We start from the raw sequence: 17,010 nt of genomic DNA, 5'->3' as shown, positions 1-17,010 counted from the left end.
TAAACGAACAAATGGACAATGAATGATTAAATTAGCTAAACAAATAATGAAAAATATGAAATAATTGTAGAAACTATGCAAAGTTTGAGAAAGAAAATCAATCTTCGTTATGAATTATATTTCTTTGAACGGTGATACCATTGATGAGCATTAAGCGTTTAAAGTTGGGTGTGAAATAAATATGAGAGCATTCAAATAGTGTTAGAGTTTATATCAGTGTGTAAAATAATCGTAATATATTAACTGATACAGGTTTTCAAGAAAATCGATCACTTGATTTAACATTATATTTTATTGCCTGGAAAGTGGAACAGTTTGACAAAATATGCAGTATCCTATTGAAACAATATTTACAGAAGTTCAGTCATCGGAAATTTCGTGATGATGAATGCGATGATAAGGAGGAGAAGAGGTATGACTGTTTCTTGTGTTTCACTGTATTCATAAGTATTCAGTGACGTCATCCATTCTGCTTGGACTAGGGCAGCAACCGCCACCTTGCAATGAAAAACACTTGCAGGGCGCTGTTCTCCAGTGTGTGTTTATGTGAGCATGGTCATTGTCTCTTGTCTTGTGCTTGAAGCATTTTTCTCCCGTCAAGCTGTAAATGTCAAGACTCTGCACTCCATCCGCAGCCGACCATAAACTTCTGGTTTTTTGTTTTTTAATACCAGGGTTTGTGCGATTCAAGAATTCCCGTTTCTTCTGTTAGAGGACAGGGGAGAGAAAGAAGGAGATGAAAGCAGAAAGCAGAAGATAGGAAGAAATGGAATTGTAAGGAACAAAAAATAAAACGGAACAAAGAATGGCTTACCGTTATTCCATTTCATTAGAAAAAGTGCTGATGCTGCAGAATACTTTGTAAACCTAGGGGAAAAAGTCAGAAAATAGTTTGTTTAAACTGTTACAGAAGTGAAAGAAATTGCGAGGTGAAGAAATGCATGGAATTAAAAATATAAAGAATTCTGTTTGGGGAAAAAGGCATTCCATTAGATTTCAAAATATTTGATTTGGTTAATGAAAACATGGCCGTCTATTGGAACCAGAAGGTCGACGTCATTCCTGTGCTGCAATGTGTTTGTTCTTCCAGGGTGGATGAAGGCCCACCCGACGATTGGCAGGATGACTGGGGCGGGAAGGAACCTACTGTGTTTCGTCATTCTCTGTGTACAGGTCCCTGCCTTTTGTATATTAAGCGGAGGCTGGATAAACCAGGATGGTGCCAGGCTGAAGAAACCGGTGTACCGTTGTTTCTTTTATTTTGCTTCCTTTTGCCATTCTGTAAGCAGTCTCTGGGGACCTACTTCTTTTACCAGCCAGAGTTTTCCGAAGTCTTTTTTTTAAATCCTATTCGGCACGATTGATTTGTTTAGGTAAAAGGGAAATCTGGCATCGTTGTCGGTAACAGGTTTGTTACTGATGACTAGGTAGAGGTCTTCGTGACATTGTGGATAACACTGTTGTGCTTGGAGAAATGCAGCTTGGAAATTACAGCTGTCATTGTTTATTAAAGCTGCCAAGATGTAAATAAAAAGGATACGTGTGGAGAGTGGTGTCTTCAGAGCAGTAATGCATCAAAGATTGTTTTGGGTCTCGTGTAGTATTGGAACTAAAATCGGAAACTGTGCTTTACTTTACATGAAACCAAACCGTTATTAGATGAGCAAGAGATGCTGGAAGATGACTCGCAAAGCTCAAAGTTCGGAGAGAGTAGTTAAACTGTATCTGGACATTGTGGAGGCTGTTGTTCGGCAGACTCTGGACATTATGGAGATTGTTGTTCAGAAGAGTCTGGATATTGTAGAAACTGTTGTTCAGCAGGAAGGTTATTTTAACGAAAGACGATTATGAGCAAGCAGAGGAGCATTTCTTTAAAGTGCTTTTTGAATGAGTCTAGTTCATTCAGTAACATAGCCTAGAAAATCATTTATAGATTTTACTACTGGGTAAACGAGTTATATATATTCTGTTGGCCCTTAAGTAATGTGATACCTCAACTCAGTAACCACAGCTAAACTAGACAAGACAAGATTTTGGGGAGCACATTTTATGGTAGGGATTTTTAGTTGTTTCAGCCTGAAACATCCTGTGCATCTTTTTTGTGGATATCCATGTTTTGTTTCTCAAGAAGGCCTGGGCTCAGCTGCACAACACATTTCGAATTTCGAATATTTAGTCTAAAAACAACTGCACTCCGCTTGTATTCAGCTTAAAAGCAGTTTCATAAAAACACTTCTAAATTGGCTTCTACAAAACAATTTTAAGGTCTTGTTGTTCACTTGAGCCCTGTGTTCTTGACATGATCTCAGCTGTCTTCTTTAGAGTTTCTGCAGGCTCATGCAGTTTCCGCTGTAGGGGGTTTGTTATTAGCCGGATGGTCTTTCACACAAATTTTTCGAAACCTTAAAAAAACGGTTGCTACAGAACTCGTGCATAACACTTGCGCATGCATCGGAGATTCGCTTGTTCTGGACGAAAAACAGTCTCTTTGCTGAAGCAGACCCTGTCTAAATTTTATTACAAAACTTTCAGAATTAATTAATATTTATGCAACTCTAAAAACATCAAAAGATTGCATCATAACCTTTCACGAAGCATCTCATAACTTCTGCTATATATCAAAAACTTGCTCAAAGGAAATAATTCGTACAGTCCAGTCCTGAACAACAACATTCTCCCTTGGCACGTGGATTGAAATGTAAACTCTCGACATAAATAAATTCTTGCAAATACGAGTTTACTGGCTATGAAATCATCACAGAGAAATGACACGCTACAAGTCCAGCGAATTTCTCGAAGTTGTCACTGGACACTTTAAGTTCTTTTAGTACACACAGTAATGGTTGAGTCACCTCTGGGGGTTAACATAGTTGCTCCTGCCCTGCACAATAATGATGTCGCATTGATGTCTCTGTAGCAAGAGCAGTGAACACGCCACCACCATCGGGCCGGACTTTTCTCTGGGGTAGCCGTCTGACGACAGCGGTTGCTCAGTCTCACCAGAATGCGAAATAAACTGTATACTTACCTACAGCAGTTGTACATAATATTACAAACATTATTTTATTAGCTAACCATTGTATATTTTACTGCCGAAAAACTTAGTTTGAAGGAATGTTTTTAAGGAAATTTTACAAGTCTCAAAATGTCTTACAATTTCCACTTTAAACATTATGCTGCAAATACTGCAAGCCTACGAAATATATAAGGTCAGAGTCTTTCTTTAACGTCTATGTATACTTTATTAAAAAAGAAGAAGGATCTTTGAACTTTAACTTTTTAAGATTACCTCAGTTCGCACATGTCGCCTAACTTGGCCGTGAACAAAACATTCTGAATCCTCACACCCAGTTAAGCACACATACAACCCTCGCTTGCTTTGGACCAACAACAACAAAAGAATCGTGTAATATCACATACCCGTGACAAATTTGTAGCTTCCAATTTATAACTACGAAATAAACTTAAGAATGTTTTCTACTGACACTATAATTGGAGTAATTGTAAATCGCTATTTCCATTCGTTACACCACCACCACCCACCCAAATCATTATAAACAGGATTGTTGACTAGAGAAACTCCAGAGCCGCTAACACCATGCAGGCTGGAGACATTCAGTCCGAGTTTAACCACCCACAACTTTTGCAGGATAGCAGTGCTGTATTGACCAGCGCCATATTGACTAAGAATAGAAGGCTGCGGCGTTTTCATGGTTATTTTGCCAGAGTACGAGTGCCTTTGGTGCAGGAAGGGCTTGGTTCACAGTTTGTCCTTTACTCACGCTGCCTGTTGTAGGAAGCCACCCTCATAGCCAAGACTGAATTATCAGGATGGTCTTGAGAGAATAGATGCGTGCATATTCTCTTACACAGTCATTTGCGCGCATGTGCGTTACTGTACATATATAAGGTATAGCATGTTGGTCTCTCTGTTAGGGAATAACTTAGGGAATACACGAAAGCGCCATTGTTGCTGATTGATGGATAATATGTCGTCGTCTGACATACTTATCCACATGAAAGCGCCATCGACTGCTGACTACTGCACTCGGCTTCCAAGCAAAATGTCATATAATTCAAATCTCACCCGAGGTTTTGACCGGAAGAGTGCCCCTTTCCATACAGCAGATGGATATCTGATTTCTCATGAGAGGTCAAAGGTGGAGTATCTTGAGCGCCTTCTATATGCCACGCTTTAGACATGGTGAATTACTTACAGTTCACTGTCCATCCTCCTCCCCTACCCCAACCCTTTGGGGACCCTTTATCTTTACCGTTACCTGCGACTGACGTCACTGCTCACGGCTGTTCTTTTGTCATCGAGTGCCGAGTCTGCCCTTACAAAGGCCTTTCTTCACTGGGCAAATGTCAAACGTTAATCCAAGTTTGACCAGGCTATGTGAGAAGGTCACAGAAAACCAGTGGTTCTGGGTGTACGTTCAGAACACTGAATCTTGGTCAACGTGCTAAGTTCAGAATTGTTTACAAGCTTACTAGTATAGCAGGACCTTTGTGCACTTGAAAGGTTTGATGCTTGAGTGTCTCCCACATTGTCAAGATCGTTGTTGAAAAAAGCCCGAAGAATGCGATCTGATTTAGTCCATTCATGGTGCACACTGGAGGATTTGCAAAGAAAGAAGTACAGAATTGTGTGTCTTTGTGTTCTCCCAAAGGTTCTCCCAAAACTTGCTTCGAATTATTCTACTGATACTACATTAGACTGCATGACTGCAATCTTTATAAAGTCTCCCTATCTAGGATACAGAAACGATGTGTCATAAACACCGCAGTCGCTGTTCATATTTGACAGTCTGGTTGGCAGCAAGAAGAAACCAGAAGAGAATGGTCACCTTGACATCAAACAGTGTCTCTTTGTCGCTCGGTATGGAGAGAGCTGTGCTGCTTCGCTTAGAACATTCTAGCTCAGCAAATAGTGTTTTCGCATGCCTTTCAGCGACCTTAACATTAGAAACTAGTGTAAATAAGTGATGCATTTCAGTTCTCTCTACCTTTCCTAAGTTGAAATAGTTAGAAAACGTTCCGTAAGTTGAAAGCCACTGCCAAATATTGACTCTGTCCTGCGCGCTGGCTAACAAGTTTGTAAAATGGATTTGTACACAGCGGCATCTGGAAAGCTGCGCAGCCACGGCGCTTCCGGTTTTCAACTGGCAGTGATTCTCTAGCCAAGACTTCACACGAAGCGAAGCAGTTTTCGGAAATTACTGCAAGACAAAGCTGTCAGGTTGACGCAGTTTGCCCACCAGAGGGAGTGAATGGATCCGCAATGAAGTGCAGTTCATTACAGGAAGTGGTAGGGAGGGACGGATAGGGTCTGCATGTGTGCGCGTGCGTGTGCGTGATTAGAGGTGAGAATCGAATTTATATGATTTTTCATGACTTTGTAATTTATTTTTGTGAAAAATTTATGGCCTAAAACCTTTGTAACTGAGTAGCAGCTCAAAATTTAACCACACGGCGAGCGATCCAAACAAAGAAAGCTTTATTTCACTCACACACACACACAGACACCAGGCGGGTGCATGACATTGTTTGTATCGACTTTTGACATTAACTCTTATAGCTGTAAGCTTATTGTCAACTTTCCAGTTATTGCTTCATTTCAGTTAAGCTTGTTCATCCAGGGATTCAGCACAGCGAAATAATGAAACACTGATACGCTTGATGACCTTTCGATAACTTGACATGTTGACAGTTCATTTTCGCCAACGACTAAATCCGCCACACGAGTAGCCTTCAGTCTTGACTCTCTCACAGGACGCTTTTTTCAAATGAAAACTTTGTCAGACTTAGCTCTGCGTAGCAGAAGTATGTCTAGACTTCTTGTGCGTGGTATTTGAAGCCACCAATAACATCGGATAAAATAAAAAGAACAAACTTGCTCCATAATAAATAAATATATCCTACAACCTTCCCGTAGACAAAAATATATTGCTATCAAATTTAGTGAGGATCGGACAAATTGTGGATTTGTTTATAATTTTTTGAATTTGCTCTTTCTCGTGTGCACACACTCGCACACACACCCCGCTTTATATATATAATGGGTACATTATGCCTCAGTGAAGTGCGTACAAAGCATTTTTGAAACCTGAGAAAAATGTGGTTTATACTTTACACATATTCATACTCTTCATATAATTGTTCTTAAACTTGAACATCTATCCGAGTGAGATGAGAAAGACATAAAATACCAGCCATAGCAGCAGTAATGATAAGTAGAAAGCAGTCTGGATATTCTGACACTCCTGACTTGACTGTCATCAACTTTGTAAACATCATGGCATTTTTAATGACAGGAACAAGTTTGTAAACATTTCTGTGAACGTGATGACGTTTTTAACGACAGGAACGCGTTCCTCATCAAAATCTGATCGTCGTGGCTGGGGGAGAAATGTGATTGGTTGGAATAAGCTGTCAGACATGCGCCCTAACTCTGGTTTATTAACCGCCGTGCATCGTGAAAGCAAGTGTGCAGCAGGAGACTCTGCCTGTCTGCATGTCTTTGCATTGACACCGCTGCCAATCTCATTCTTCTTCCTCCACCGGGGAGCTTATTAGTTCTGCAAGACTGCCCTGGTTCTCGGCGGTGAGGGCCTTTTTTTTCTCTCCCAGGCCTCACTTCAGTTAGCCGAGGGGGAGGTATGTAGTGGACGAGGGACGGAGGAAAAGGAACCAAAACATTAATTTTGTGACGCTCGAGAGTGACCTGTGTTATGACAGGAAAACAGAAGCTTAGGTTTTATATTTTGTCAATCACTTGACAATGCTCTTGTTTTATTTGCCGATCTGAACTCACAGGTGGAGGCAAATTACGTTTTCTAATTAGTTTTCAGAAATTAAAATATTTTCCTTTTGACATTCCACTTAAAACATTCTTGGAATCATTGTTTTGTATATACTAGATAGACTGGATTTCTCGTGTAATAACTAGATATTCAATCGCAATATTGTGTTAGTTTTAGTGTCTAAGATGATTCGGTGTCCTCGTGTGTTCCAGTCTGAGGACAAGCTTTCTGATGTAGTTGTTATCAGACGGAACGCAAGCGCTGTTGCCTCCACGAGGGAGAGAGTGAGGCACAGCGTCATCATCAGTTCGTGGCTGTCTCGAAGCTTTTCCGAAAGAAACCCACAAAATGCCGCTCGTTAGCCGCTCGCCCTCAGGGGTCTAGTTCTTCACGTCTGCTGAGCGCCCACAGGTGGACAGGAAGGGTCTGTATGAGGTTTGAAGTGAAAGCCGAACCGGATGATGCATGGCTTGCGCCTGTTTCTCCTAATACCACGTGATCAGCTGGCATCTAGTTCTCTGAATACCACGTGACTGCCTGGCGCGTTCTCCTAATACCACGTGAGCGTTGCCGGGAATTAGGTTGGCGGTGTCATGTCGCGGTCTTGCCCAGATGTAGCTCCAGGGAAAAGCACTCCCGTCTTGCAGAGAAATAGTAGTTTTGATGATGGCGGGGGATTTTATCTTAGAAGAGGTAAGACAGGAAATGTGCTAGAAAAACAAACAAGGATGGCAGACCTTTTTGTTCGCGACTTTTCATGGGTAACAGTAAACTCTGGCATTGTGCCGCAGTTCGCACGAGTAGACGTCAGACCAGGCTTCGTCTCATCGTGTGTCAGGGGCGAGGTGTCCCGCACTTTAAAAGGCTACAGCAGCGAGAAAGCAGCGCATAATGTTTTACACATGGCAACCACATCACCATTCTTCAACAAGAACTGTTTGCTGAAAACCACACAGAAAAGGAGGTGCTGACGGACATGCCTGTGCATTGAAATCACAATACCATTGATATAAAGAACAAGCAGTTTATGTGACATACAAAAAGTTTCTTGCGGTTGTGCAATGAAGCTACATTAATAATAATGACTGTTTAGTACAGACATACCTCCTCCCGATGGAGGAGTTCATGATATTTACAAAATGTGTACATATATGCTGCACACACAGACATGCAAATAAGCTTATTAAACAAAACTAATTTTGAGCCAAAGCTTTTTTCATTTGCTTCTCCTTTGGAAATCCGTGAAAGGATAATGTTGGACATTTCTGGGCCTAAACTGTTCACTAAGGAACACAGCAATGTCAACGATCATTTATTATTATATTATTATTATATTATTATTATTATTATTATTATTATTATTATTATTGTATGAGCCAACGTGGTCTTAGAACGCTACACTTATCATCAGCGACATCAAACAGGAGAAGGCCTACCCCGACTTGGGGTGCATGCATAATTCTCCAGAATCGTCCAGAAGACGAGAAGCATACTATCTGTCCCGTCATGCAGTCGTGTGTCCTATCTACTGCGTTATGACATTCCTTGCTTGTCCCTCAAAATTTACATTATTATTGTTATTCACTTAATATACATTTATGTTCCTATAAAAAGCTTATAGATTTACTTAAGTCTGTGGTTGCCTTGGCTGGCCGGAGGTCCTCTACTCCTGTAGCAGAATATAAAGCCCATTGTGTAGGGGAGAGTAGGGGAGGAATATGGATCCCATTGTGCTAAAAAGCTGGAAATGCAGATCCTCGTGCTAAAGTAGTAGGAGAATGTGGACCATTTTGTGGTAGAGAAGTCTGGAATATATCCCTGTGTCTGTGCTAGAGTAGTGATAGTAATTATTGATCCCATTGTGCTAGAAGTGTGTATCCCCTTGTCGGTGTTGGATGAATATGGATCCTATTGTCTACGCTAGAGAAGCCGAGAATAGGGAGCCCGTGTTGGTGCTTGAGTAGTGAGGGAATATGCATGACCCCCTTGCCTGTCCCCATCGATGTTTTTGGTGGAGATTAACGTGCATGCTTGATGATCGTAGGGTCGCCCCGTCCTGACAAGATGTGGAGACCAGCACTAAGCTGCTTTCCCGTGAAAAAATGTTGTTTTTTTTTAAATTTACTTTTGGCTGCTAAGAATTCAAAAGGACGAACCGAAACGTGAACTGAATGCATGAGCGCATAGGCACGATCTTCGAGAAGAAAAGAGAAGAAGAAAGATAACACATTTTCTGTTATCTTTGTCCATGTCTTTTGATGGGGGTTTACAACAGATTTCTGCAATGTCATACTGCAGAGATGTGAAAATATTTTCTTACACTAAGCGTTTGCTAACAATGCGTCTTATGGTGCGACTATTGCAATATGAACAGAATTTTTTTATCTACCTGTAGGAACAAAAAGTACATCTGATGAAACAGCACTCAAAAGTGGTCATGTCTTCCCATAGTTGTAACTTTACCGTACTTAATGTGTAGATAAAATTTAGAAAATATAAACAAATTTTAAGCTTTTATGTTGTGCAGAATGTTATTTGGTCGGTCATTCAGAGACAAAGAAAAGTGGAGGTTGAGGGAGAGAATTGCTAATGGCTGAAAGAAGGGGGAGATAACTGCTAATGGTTGAAAGAAAAGACAATAAGTAGGGTGATTCGCTGATTGTACCTTAGATATAAGGCACGCTTATGCTCTCTTTTCCCTCACTCGTTCTTTCTTTGCGCGCTTTTTAAAATTGTGGTGGGTTGTGCTTTGAGCTGTGTGCGTTGCTAGCGGTTTGCGATTGTATCCCCAGTTTTAATGAAAGGAAAAAAAGTAGAAATCTTATGGCGATTTCAAAAGCTTCGGTCCGTTGACGTGACACTAGAATTGTCTGGAATTGAATTTCGGTCCTTTCTTTTGATCGGAGTGGGGCAAGCAGTAATTTGATTTACAGCGGCGCTATCTGCCACCTTCTCTCTGGCCGCGTAATCGGCAAATGTTGTTGTCACCCCTCTCAATCCCAGAAGAAGCTTGTCGCTGACAGAGGCTGCTTGAAAACAGAAGCCGGTGGATGAGAAAGTCTGGTTGATGACAGCTATTTCCTGCAGGTGGCTGTTTCTGGGAGCGAGCGGTGTGGCTCACGAGCGTCGTTTTCCCGGTAATTTGGATCCTGCCTAAAAATATGGTGAAAGAATATGGTTTGAAAATAAGAGCAAACTGACTGTAAAATGTTCTGAAACAGTGAATGAAAATATGCTAAAAAAAGAAAGGCTGAGACTTGGTGCCTAAAGATGTAGTTAAAGCGCAGAGCATGAAAATTGGACTGAAACCGAGACCCTGGAAAACGGGATCAAATAGGTTGTAAAATGTGATGAAATAGAGAGGCTGCGAAAAAAAAAAGAGGTAAAACGCAGAATCTGAAAGATAAACCGAAGGAGCGATCCACAAAATATTAGGATGTGATTTTGCTGGTTCTTACACGAGGTGGTGAACATGCCTTTGTTCGTTGTGGGTTAATGGTTTTGGCGCCTGCAATAATTTTTGTTTTCATGTGTGGTGTAGCTTCCTTATAGGCTGAGGAACGTCGCCGTGAAAGAGAGAAAGAGGGTGGGAATGGGTACAGAAGAAAAACGAGAGCTGAATAAAAAAGGTACGAACATGTAACTTGACAGTCTGCAGGATGTGCAGAGTTGAACATGACAGAATCCTCAGTTTGGCGGGATTCCTTGAGATGGAGAGGGGAAATTGGTCTTTTACGACGAGCCAGCAACTAAGGCCACATCACGGCAAAGCAGTCAGCCCTGTAAACACGGGCAGCTCAAGGGGCTAACAACAAGATGGCATCCGTGTAGGTCCCCACCAGCTCCCAGACAATGACAAGCCGAGGGCGTTCCACTTTACACAAGATGCAGTCGCTGTGTGGATTTCCTCGGCAGCTAAGGAGAGTTTGTAAAAGACAGCGTGCACAACTGCCATTGAAATTCCTGCGAAGCAAGAAAACAACCCCGACGGTTTGCCCGGGGCTTTGCGACGACTAATGAAATACGACCTCCCCTGTCCAAAACATAGCCCATTGTAGGTCCGGGATATCGGAAGTAGAGAATAACCACAATACAAATTAAGAGTCTGGGTTTGGGGATAGGGGAAGTATAATAATGAAATAATGATAATAATGTAAAGGGAAGTATTTTTTTTTGGCTTCCTTCTTGACGTCATGTAATACAACGTTATGCAAGGTGCGCGCCTGGTTCGTATTACGTTTAGGAGCAATTTCTAATCCTGGGAAATGGTCGTTGTGAGGTTTCCCGTAGCGATTGATTGAAATTTCCGAGACGCGATCTCGCTCTGGATCTCGAAGTTCGAACACGTGGTTCTGCACGGCTGTGAAAACAGAGCCAGATCGGCTATCGATCAACGCACGCGCCTGGAACTGGAGAGTAAGAGGCGCGCGTGCGTGCGTGCGTGCGTGCGTGTGTGCGTGGGTGTGTGGGTGCGCGCACGCGTAGTTTCCACCACCCCTCTCCTTCCCCCTCGTTTTTTTCCTCACACATTCATCTTTCTGATGGCTTCGCATCTGCCCTCTTTTCGCCGGCCTGTCGCCTATGTGCTGGATGCTGCTGCACCAGGGGCCGCAGCGCTGGTAGTCGTCGGCTTGTGACGCGCTCCACAAGTGTGAGCACCACGTCCACCTCCCTTCTCGCAGGCTGCGTTCATAGACGTTAACGCCCGTGCCAGGCGGCGTCCTCACAGTCTGCCAGGTGCGGTATCTGAACTCGTCATGGCTATGCTAGGTGAGTCGTTGTTGTCTTATTCCTCCCCTTCTTCATTTTTTCCCCCTCTTTATATCTCTATTCGTCTATCTAGCTCGGTCTGTGACTCACTGACGGTGTTCCACTGATCGCAAGTTAAAAATGTATCGAAAATTCAGTTCATTTAATTTCAGTCCGTAGAGTTCGATTTAGTAGATGTGTTTTTTTTTTCGCTGTCTGCGGGCTGAAAGCCAGAGTGAGGTTAGCTCTAACGGCAGAATAATGCATCTCTTACCTGCACCGCGCTCACCTTATGGTCAGTCTGAAGCCCACAGCCCTGCGTTTGTCAGCCGCTCGTCACACACGTCTGGCCATCTCTTATCCATCTCTTACCTTCAACAGCTGCATAATCTGGTTGGAACGTTGACCCCTTCGATGACCCAAACCGTTTATCAGTCGTCCTGTCTGCGACCACCTGACGCAGGTTGCTGCAGCTGTCTGTGACGTGTTAGAGGCAGCTGATGATGCTTACGTAAGACCCGTGTGTGAGATGAGGCACGCCACTAATGAACTAAAAATAGACGCGCACTTAAAAACAGAGAGAATAACCAGCGAAAGGGAGACAAAATGAGGAGGACACTCCAGCAATCAAGCCATCCCATGGCTAAGCGTGGCCGACCACAGACATTTTCGGCCTCCGTTGCGTGTTTGCTGCAGATAAACACCGAAGCGCCCGGAATATGGATCTCATTGTGGTTTTTCTGGGTGAGGGGTTGGGCGGAAAAAAGGAGACCTTTTGGCAGGCGTGGGTCTGGAAGTGGGTGAGGGATGGGAGGGCGAAGGGTGGAGGAGGCGCGTTCATGTTCAGTTTTCAGATTTTGCCAATATTTTGATCACAGGGTCTTATTTCTCCCGGTCTCTCTTACTCTGTGTGTGTGTGTAAACGCGTAGTTCTACGTGCGTTCAGTCATGTGTGTTGTTGCCCGCCTGATGTCTCTTAATAGCTAATAACAGAGCTAATAATATCATTCAGTGGTTGCTGGGATTTCCTTCCGACTCCGTGGGAAGAAGCTTTTTCTCATTACAACATGGAAGACCGCATACAGGGGCACATAATACTCTCATCTTCTGGTCAAGCTAGAACATAAATGTCTGCTTAGGTCGTCCTACATCAGGATCTCGTCTGATAGTTTTGTTTTCCAGGTTTTCGTTAAGAATAAACGAATATGCCATCATTTACATGATGCGCCCGAAGAGCCACGAACTAATAATTTATTTGTTGGACGCATTTCTCATTTGTGGCGAAGACTTCAGAGCGCTGTAATACATACTACAAAGAGACCAACAGTAAATTTAATTGTACATAACAGACTACAAACAGACCAACAGTTAGCCGCACAATAAAGAAACAAGCGCCAGCGAAACAATGGCACCATTACAAACACGAAGGAAGTTAAGAGCAAGCTAGAATCCCTGAGCTCACAATCCCACTGTAGTATAAGAAAATAATCCTAGCGATCGAACGCCATTAAGAATTCAAAGGATCAGACCGCCAGAAAATGGCTGTTAGCGTGCAAAACTTTTTATTGGTAGGGTTGATGAACGTGCTAAACAGGACCTAGACTAGTATTTAGCTGCTCCTTACGCCACGGACAACCTTGATGAGATCGAAGAGAAAGAATCCAGATGAGTCAAGCCTTGAATTTATAAAAAGTTGTTGTGATCAAAGGTCAAGGTGCTCCCAGGACCTACAGTTGAGATGTATTTTTTTTCCTGACATTCTGAGCACTCCTGCTCATCCGTCAACTGTTATCTAAGTTAGGGTGTTAATATTTTAAAACATCACCTAATAAATTTTGGATGATAGTTGTGGTATTTGTGCAAAGCGAGTGGAAATAAATACAATGATGTATGCATGTAAGCGGGTTCAAAGGACAGAACCACGTTGCGGTATGTGCAGAGAGATATTAGCTAAATGAAAGGTGCTGAACTATTTTTGGGGGTGTGTAACCTTATTAAAATGACTGATGGGATTGTGCTTATGATATTTTTGCAGTTTCTCAAGCAGTTGTTTTTTTTTAGGACTTGCAAGGTAGCTTTGAAACAACTCATATGCTACCTGTGTGTGGGTGACTTATTGGCTTTCTTGCTTCATTCTTTGTCACACCCTCATGGCAACGCAGAAGAATTATAGAACTGTAGTTCGATATTGCCGCACGCACGCTACTAAATGGCCGGCCCAGCAAAGATTAGCAACATCTAGACCATATTTAGCTTGGCTCTGCTCTTGAAATCATTGACCCGGCGCCAGGCTCCACTAGTCTTCACCGTGCGCCTCGCTTTGGTCCGTCCTTTGAGTGCGGCACTAATGACTCCAACAAAATATCGACGTCGTCTTGGGTGATGACACGCATTTTACCCAAGCTACTGTTTTTTCACATTGGTCTTGGACTGTTGTTGCCAAGACAGCATAGTGAGGCGTGACTGTCAACAGAGTTACAGCCTGCGGTAAGTGCTGAAACTTTGTGGATGTCACTCTGTGTCCTCGACGCTGCTGTCGACAGGAGTGCGTCAGAAAGCACTGAAGATTAGCCGGCGGCAGAGAATTACAAATGACACGAAGAAGAAAAGTAGAGGGGAGGGAATGTCGCCTCCGTGGTATCGACGTAAATAGAACGTTATATATCTGTTACAGCAAAGCCTGGAGGTCCATCAATCCACCAACAAATTGAAGCATGCGACCCGTCGTCTGCAAACTTCACTGGCTGCCAGTCTGAGCTCGCACTGACCACAAGATCATTATCGTTGTAACATGCTACCTTTGTCCTCACGTCCTGGTCCCACCATACCTGTCTGATCAGCTGACACCTTACCACCCGAATCGGTCTTTTGGTCTGCTTTTGTTGTCCTGTCTATGCCACACAGCGGACGAGAGAAATTCAACGAACGTTTTTTTTTCCCGTCTCAGACCCCACTATTCGGAATTCTTATTTTCGAACTGTTTACATTTGAAGCCTTCAAATCCAGCCTCGAAACACATCTCTTAAAAGTCTTGCAATGTGAAAGGAATGGTTCTCCAACTTTTCAGTTCTGTATCCATGACATTTTTTATTTTCTGACTTTTGAGTTTATTCTATGGTTCACTAGCGGTTCGTTTTTAGTCTTTTGTGTGCATCGCAGGCTGTCTTCGTTGGGTCTGTGGGGCATATAGTTATTTTCGGCTCTGAAATTCAGAAATTTTATGCGTTGGCATGTCTTCGTCTTACAAATTTAGATTAACTGACACTTCTGCCCACGCGCGCGCGTGTGTGTAAGAGAGTGAGAGAGAGAAAAAAAAATCGAAAAACATGATACGACTCTGTTGTTGTTTCAAGCATTGGCTGCAACAAAGGTGCAACTCACTTTGAATATATATATATGTTGTGATATTACTAATAAAACTGGAAAAAAAACAAAGCTTCTTTAGATGTCTATGTACATCAGATTGCAAACTTGTCAAAACACTTACATAAACATAGTCACCCGTATTCTTACTCATACAGACACACAATTATACAAATACATAAAGAAGGGTTTAATGCTACATACCTAATTTCACACCCCGATACCTTTATTTCTCCTCCACCAATACAACTCCTAGAACCATCCTGATACACCCATCTTTATCTTTGCGCTCGGTATACACCTCCACATCTACACCAACACCATCCCACCCCACCTTTTCTGCTGGCCAGAGACCGCACGAGTTAACGACTCATGTCAAACGACATTTTTCCCAACATCAATAATACAAGTCTAAACTGTTTAATTAGCTGCATCATTGGTGCTATTGTATAATTGATTGAAACATTAGGTTCTTCCTTCAGTAGCTTGCAATATTAATTTCTTATATTTTCATAAACAGGACATGTTTTCTTTGAGCGTCAACACTGACATGATCATTAGGAAGAGCCAGCAACATCTGTACCTCCTACAGAAAGTCTGGTCTTTCTCGGTCAGCTTTGTCACTCTCACTCGATTCTATCAGTCCTTCAGTGAGAGTCTCGTCACTTTTTCTTTCATCTCTTGGTTCCACAACTTTTCCCTAGGGAACAGGAACAGTCTTGTCTCCATTGTAAATGGCTGTTTCAAGATCACGTGACTTAGCAATCTTAGGGAATCAGCAAATCTTTAGGAAGGCATCTCTTAACCTTATTGCTCCTGATCATGTATTGGCGTGTGAGTTTTCACTCTTGCGGTCTGGTGGAAGATGCGGGATGCTTGTATGCAGAAAGAATCGTCACCACAACTCATTCATTCCACGGTGACCTAATGCAGGGGACCAGCTGTATCTGCTGATGTTTATTGCTAGTGCATGAGCACCTATAAATCTTACCTGTAATTTCCCTTGCAGATTAATAAAGTTGTATAATCTGACAGGGAGAGAGGGAGGTAGGGGTGTGTGTTCGTGTGTAAATTTTCGCAGTTGCGTGTGTGTGCGCGCCCGCATAAACGCGTGAGGTGTTTAATCATTCTCTCGTTTAATGACCTGCGAACAATATTTCTGAAATAATATTTGTTGAAATAATTTTCCCCACTTTCATCTGCTGCTTGTTGTCTTTAAAACACGACTTATTTGCAAGGCTGTCACGTGACCTTCCGTCCCTACCTCCTCCCCCGCTCTCTCTTAACCGCTGCCATCGCCGAGCGGCTGAACCTGTTGCTGCTGACACCCAAACACAGAAACACCCAAACGCACATAAACATCAACCTAAAGATAGAGAAAGTCGATTATTTCTCAGCAGGCATTCAGCCGCATGGGAGGTGGACGGTAACAAAAGGTAACCCCATTTATATGCACCCTGCGTCTCTCTATGACGTCACGCTAACGCTTCCTGTTTCCCGCCATGACAGTAACGCTGTTGGCGGAGAAACTGCCATTCGACCGGCACCGCCATCTCTCTCTCTTTGAGCAGGAGAGCGCGTCCGTGAAATAAGCTGCTAGCAGCCATAACTGGCGCGAGGAAGAGCTGTTCTAGGAAATAATAGTTTAGGGTCACAAGACTTCTACGATCCTCGTGAAGAGAAGTGAGGCTGTGCTTAGGATCCGTAACTCCATGACAGAGTCACTCACGCGTGAAAACTGACGTCATCGATCGCCCTGCCAGGGTCCGTAACCCTGAACACGACACCTGCTGCGTTCGCGGTTCTCACCGGACTTCCGCTACTTCATTTTGCTGGCTTGAGCGCGTCACCGTGCATATTAAACATATTGATTTCAAAGTGAAATCCCGCGGCAGCAGTGTCGCGGAGTGCAGCAAATTAAAAGGGGCGCTTAACCTCTTTCCTTTTTAAAAAAAAGTCTAGAGTTAATGACGCACTGGCCATTTTTCAAACTTCTGCCTACAATGAAAAGAAGAAAAAAATAATGTAGAGGAAAAGAAGACAGGGAAAGCCTAGGAAGAACAGAAAAAGAAAGTTTAAGAAGAATACTTCA

General features: G+C 42.8%; 1 protein-coding gene across 3 annotated transcripts in view; it reads left to right on the top strand.

The window, feature by feature from the left end:
- The window catches only part of LOC112573549 (trafficking protein particle complex subunit 13-like), an 85,926-nt gene that overhangs the window by 50,781 nt on the left and 18,135 nt on the right, over positions 1–17,010 (top strand). The window contains exon 1 of one of the 3 annotated variants that reach the window (XM_025254032.1): positions 11,432–11,576. The exons of the other annotated variants lie outside the window; for them this stretch is intronic. Within the exon in view, the coding sequence (XP_025109817.1) occupies positions 11,564–11,576 (13 nt within the window). The 5' untranslated portion in view covers positions 11,432–11,563. Of the gene's footprint in view, positions 1–11,431; positions 11,577–17,010 lie in introns of those variants that run through there. 3 annotated transcript variants of the gene reach the window in all.

Source organism: Pomacea canaliculata, linkage group LG10 (assembly GCF_003073045.1).
Source record: "Pomacea canaliculata isolate SZHN2017 linkage group LG10, ASM307304v1, whole genome shotgun sequence".
Classification (NCBI taxonomy): domain Eukaryota; kingdom Metazoa; phylum Mollusca; class Gastropoda; order Architaenioglossa; family Ampullariidae; genus Pomacea; species Pomacea canaliculata.
Note: the sequence above shows the minus strand (reverse complement) of the source record. Positions and strands in the feature narration are given on the sequence as shown.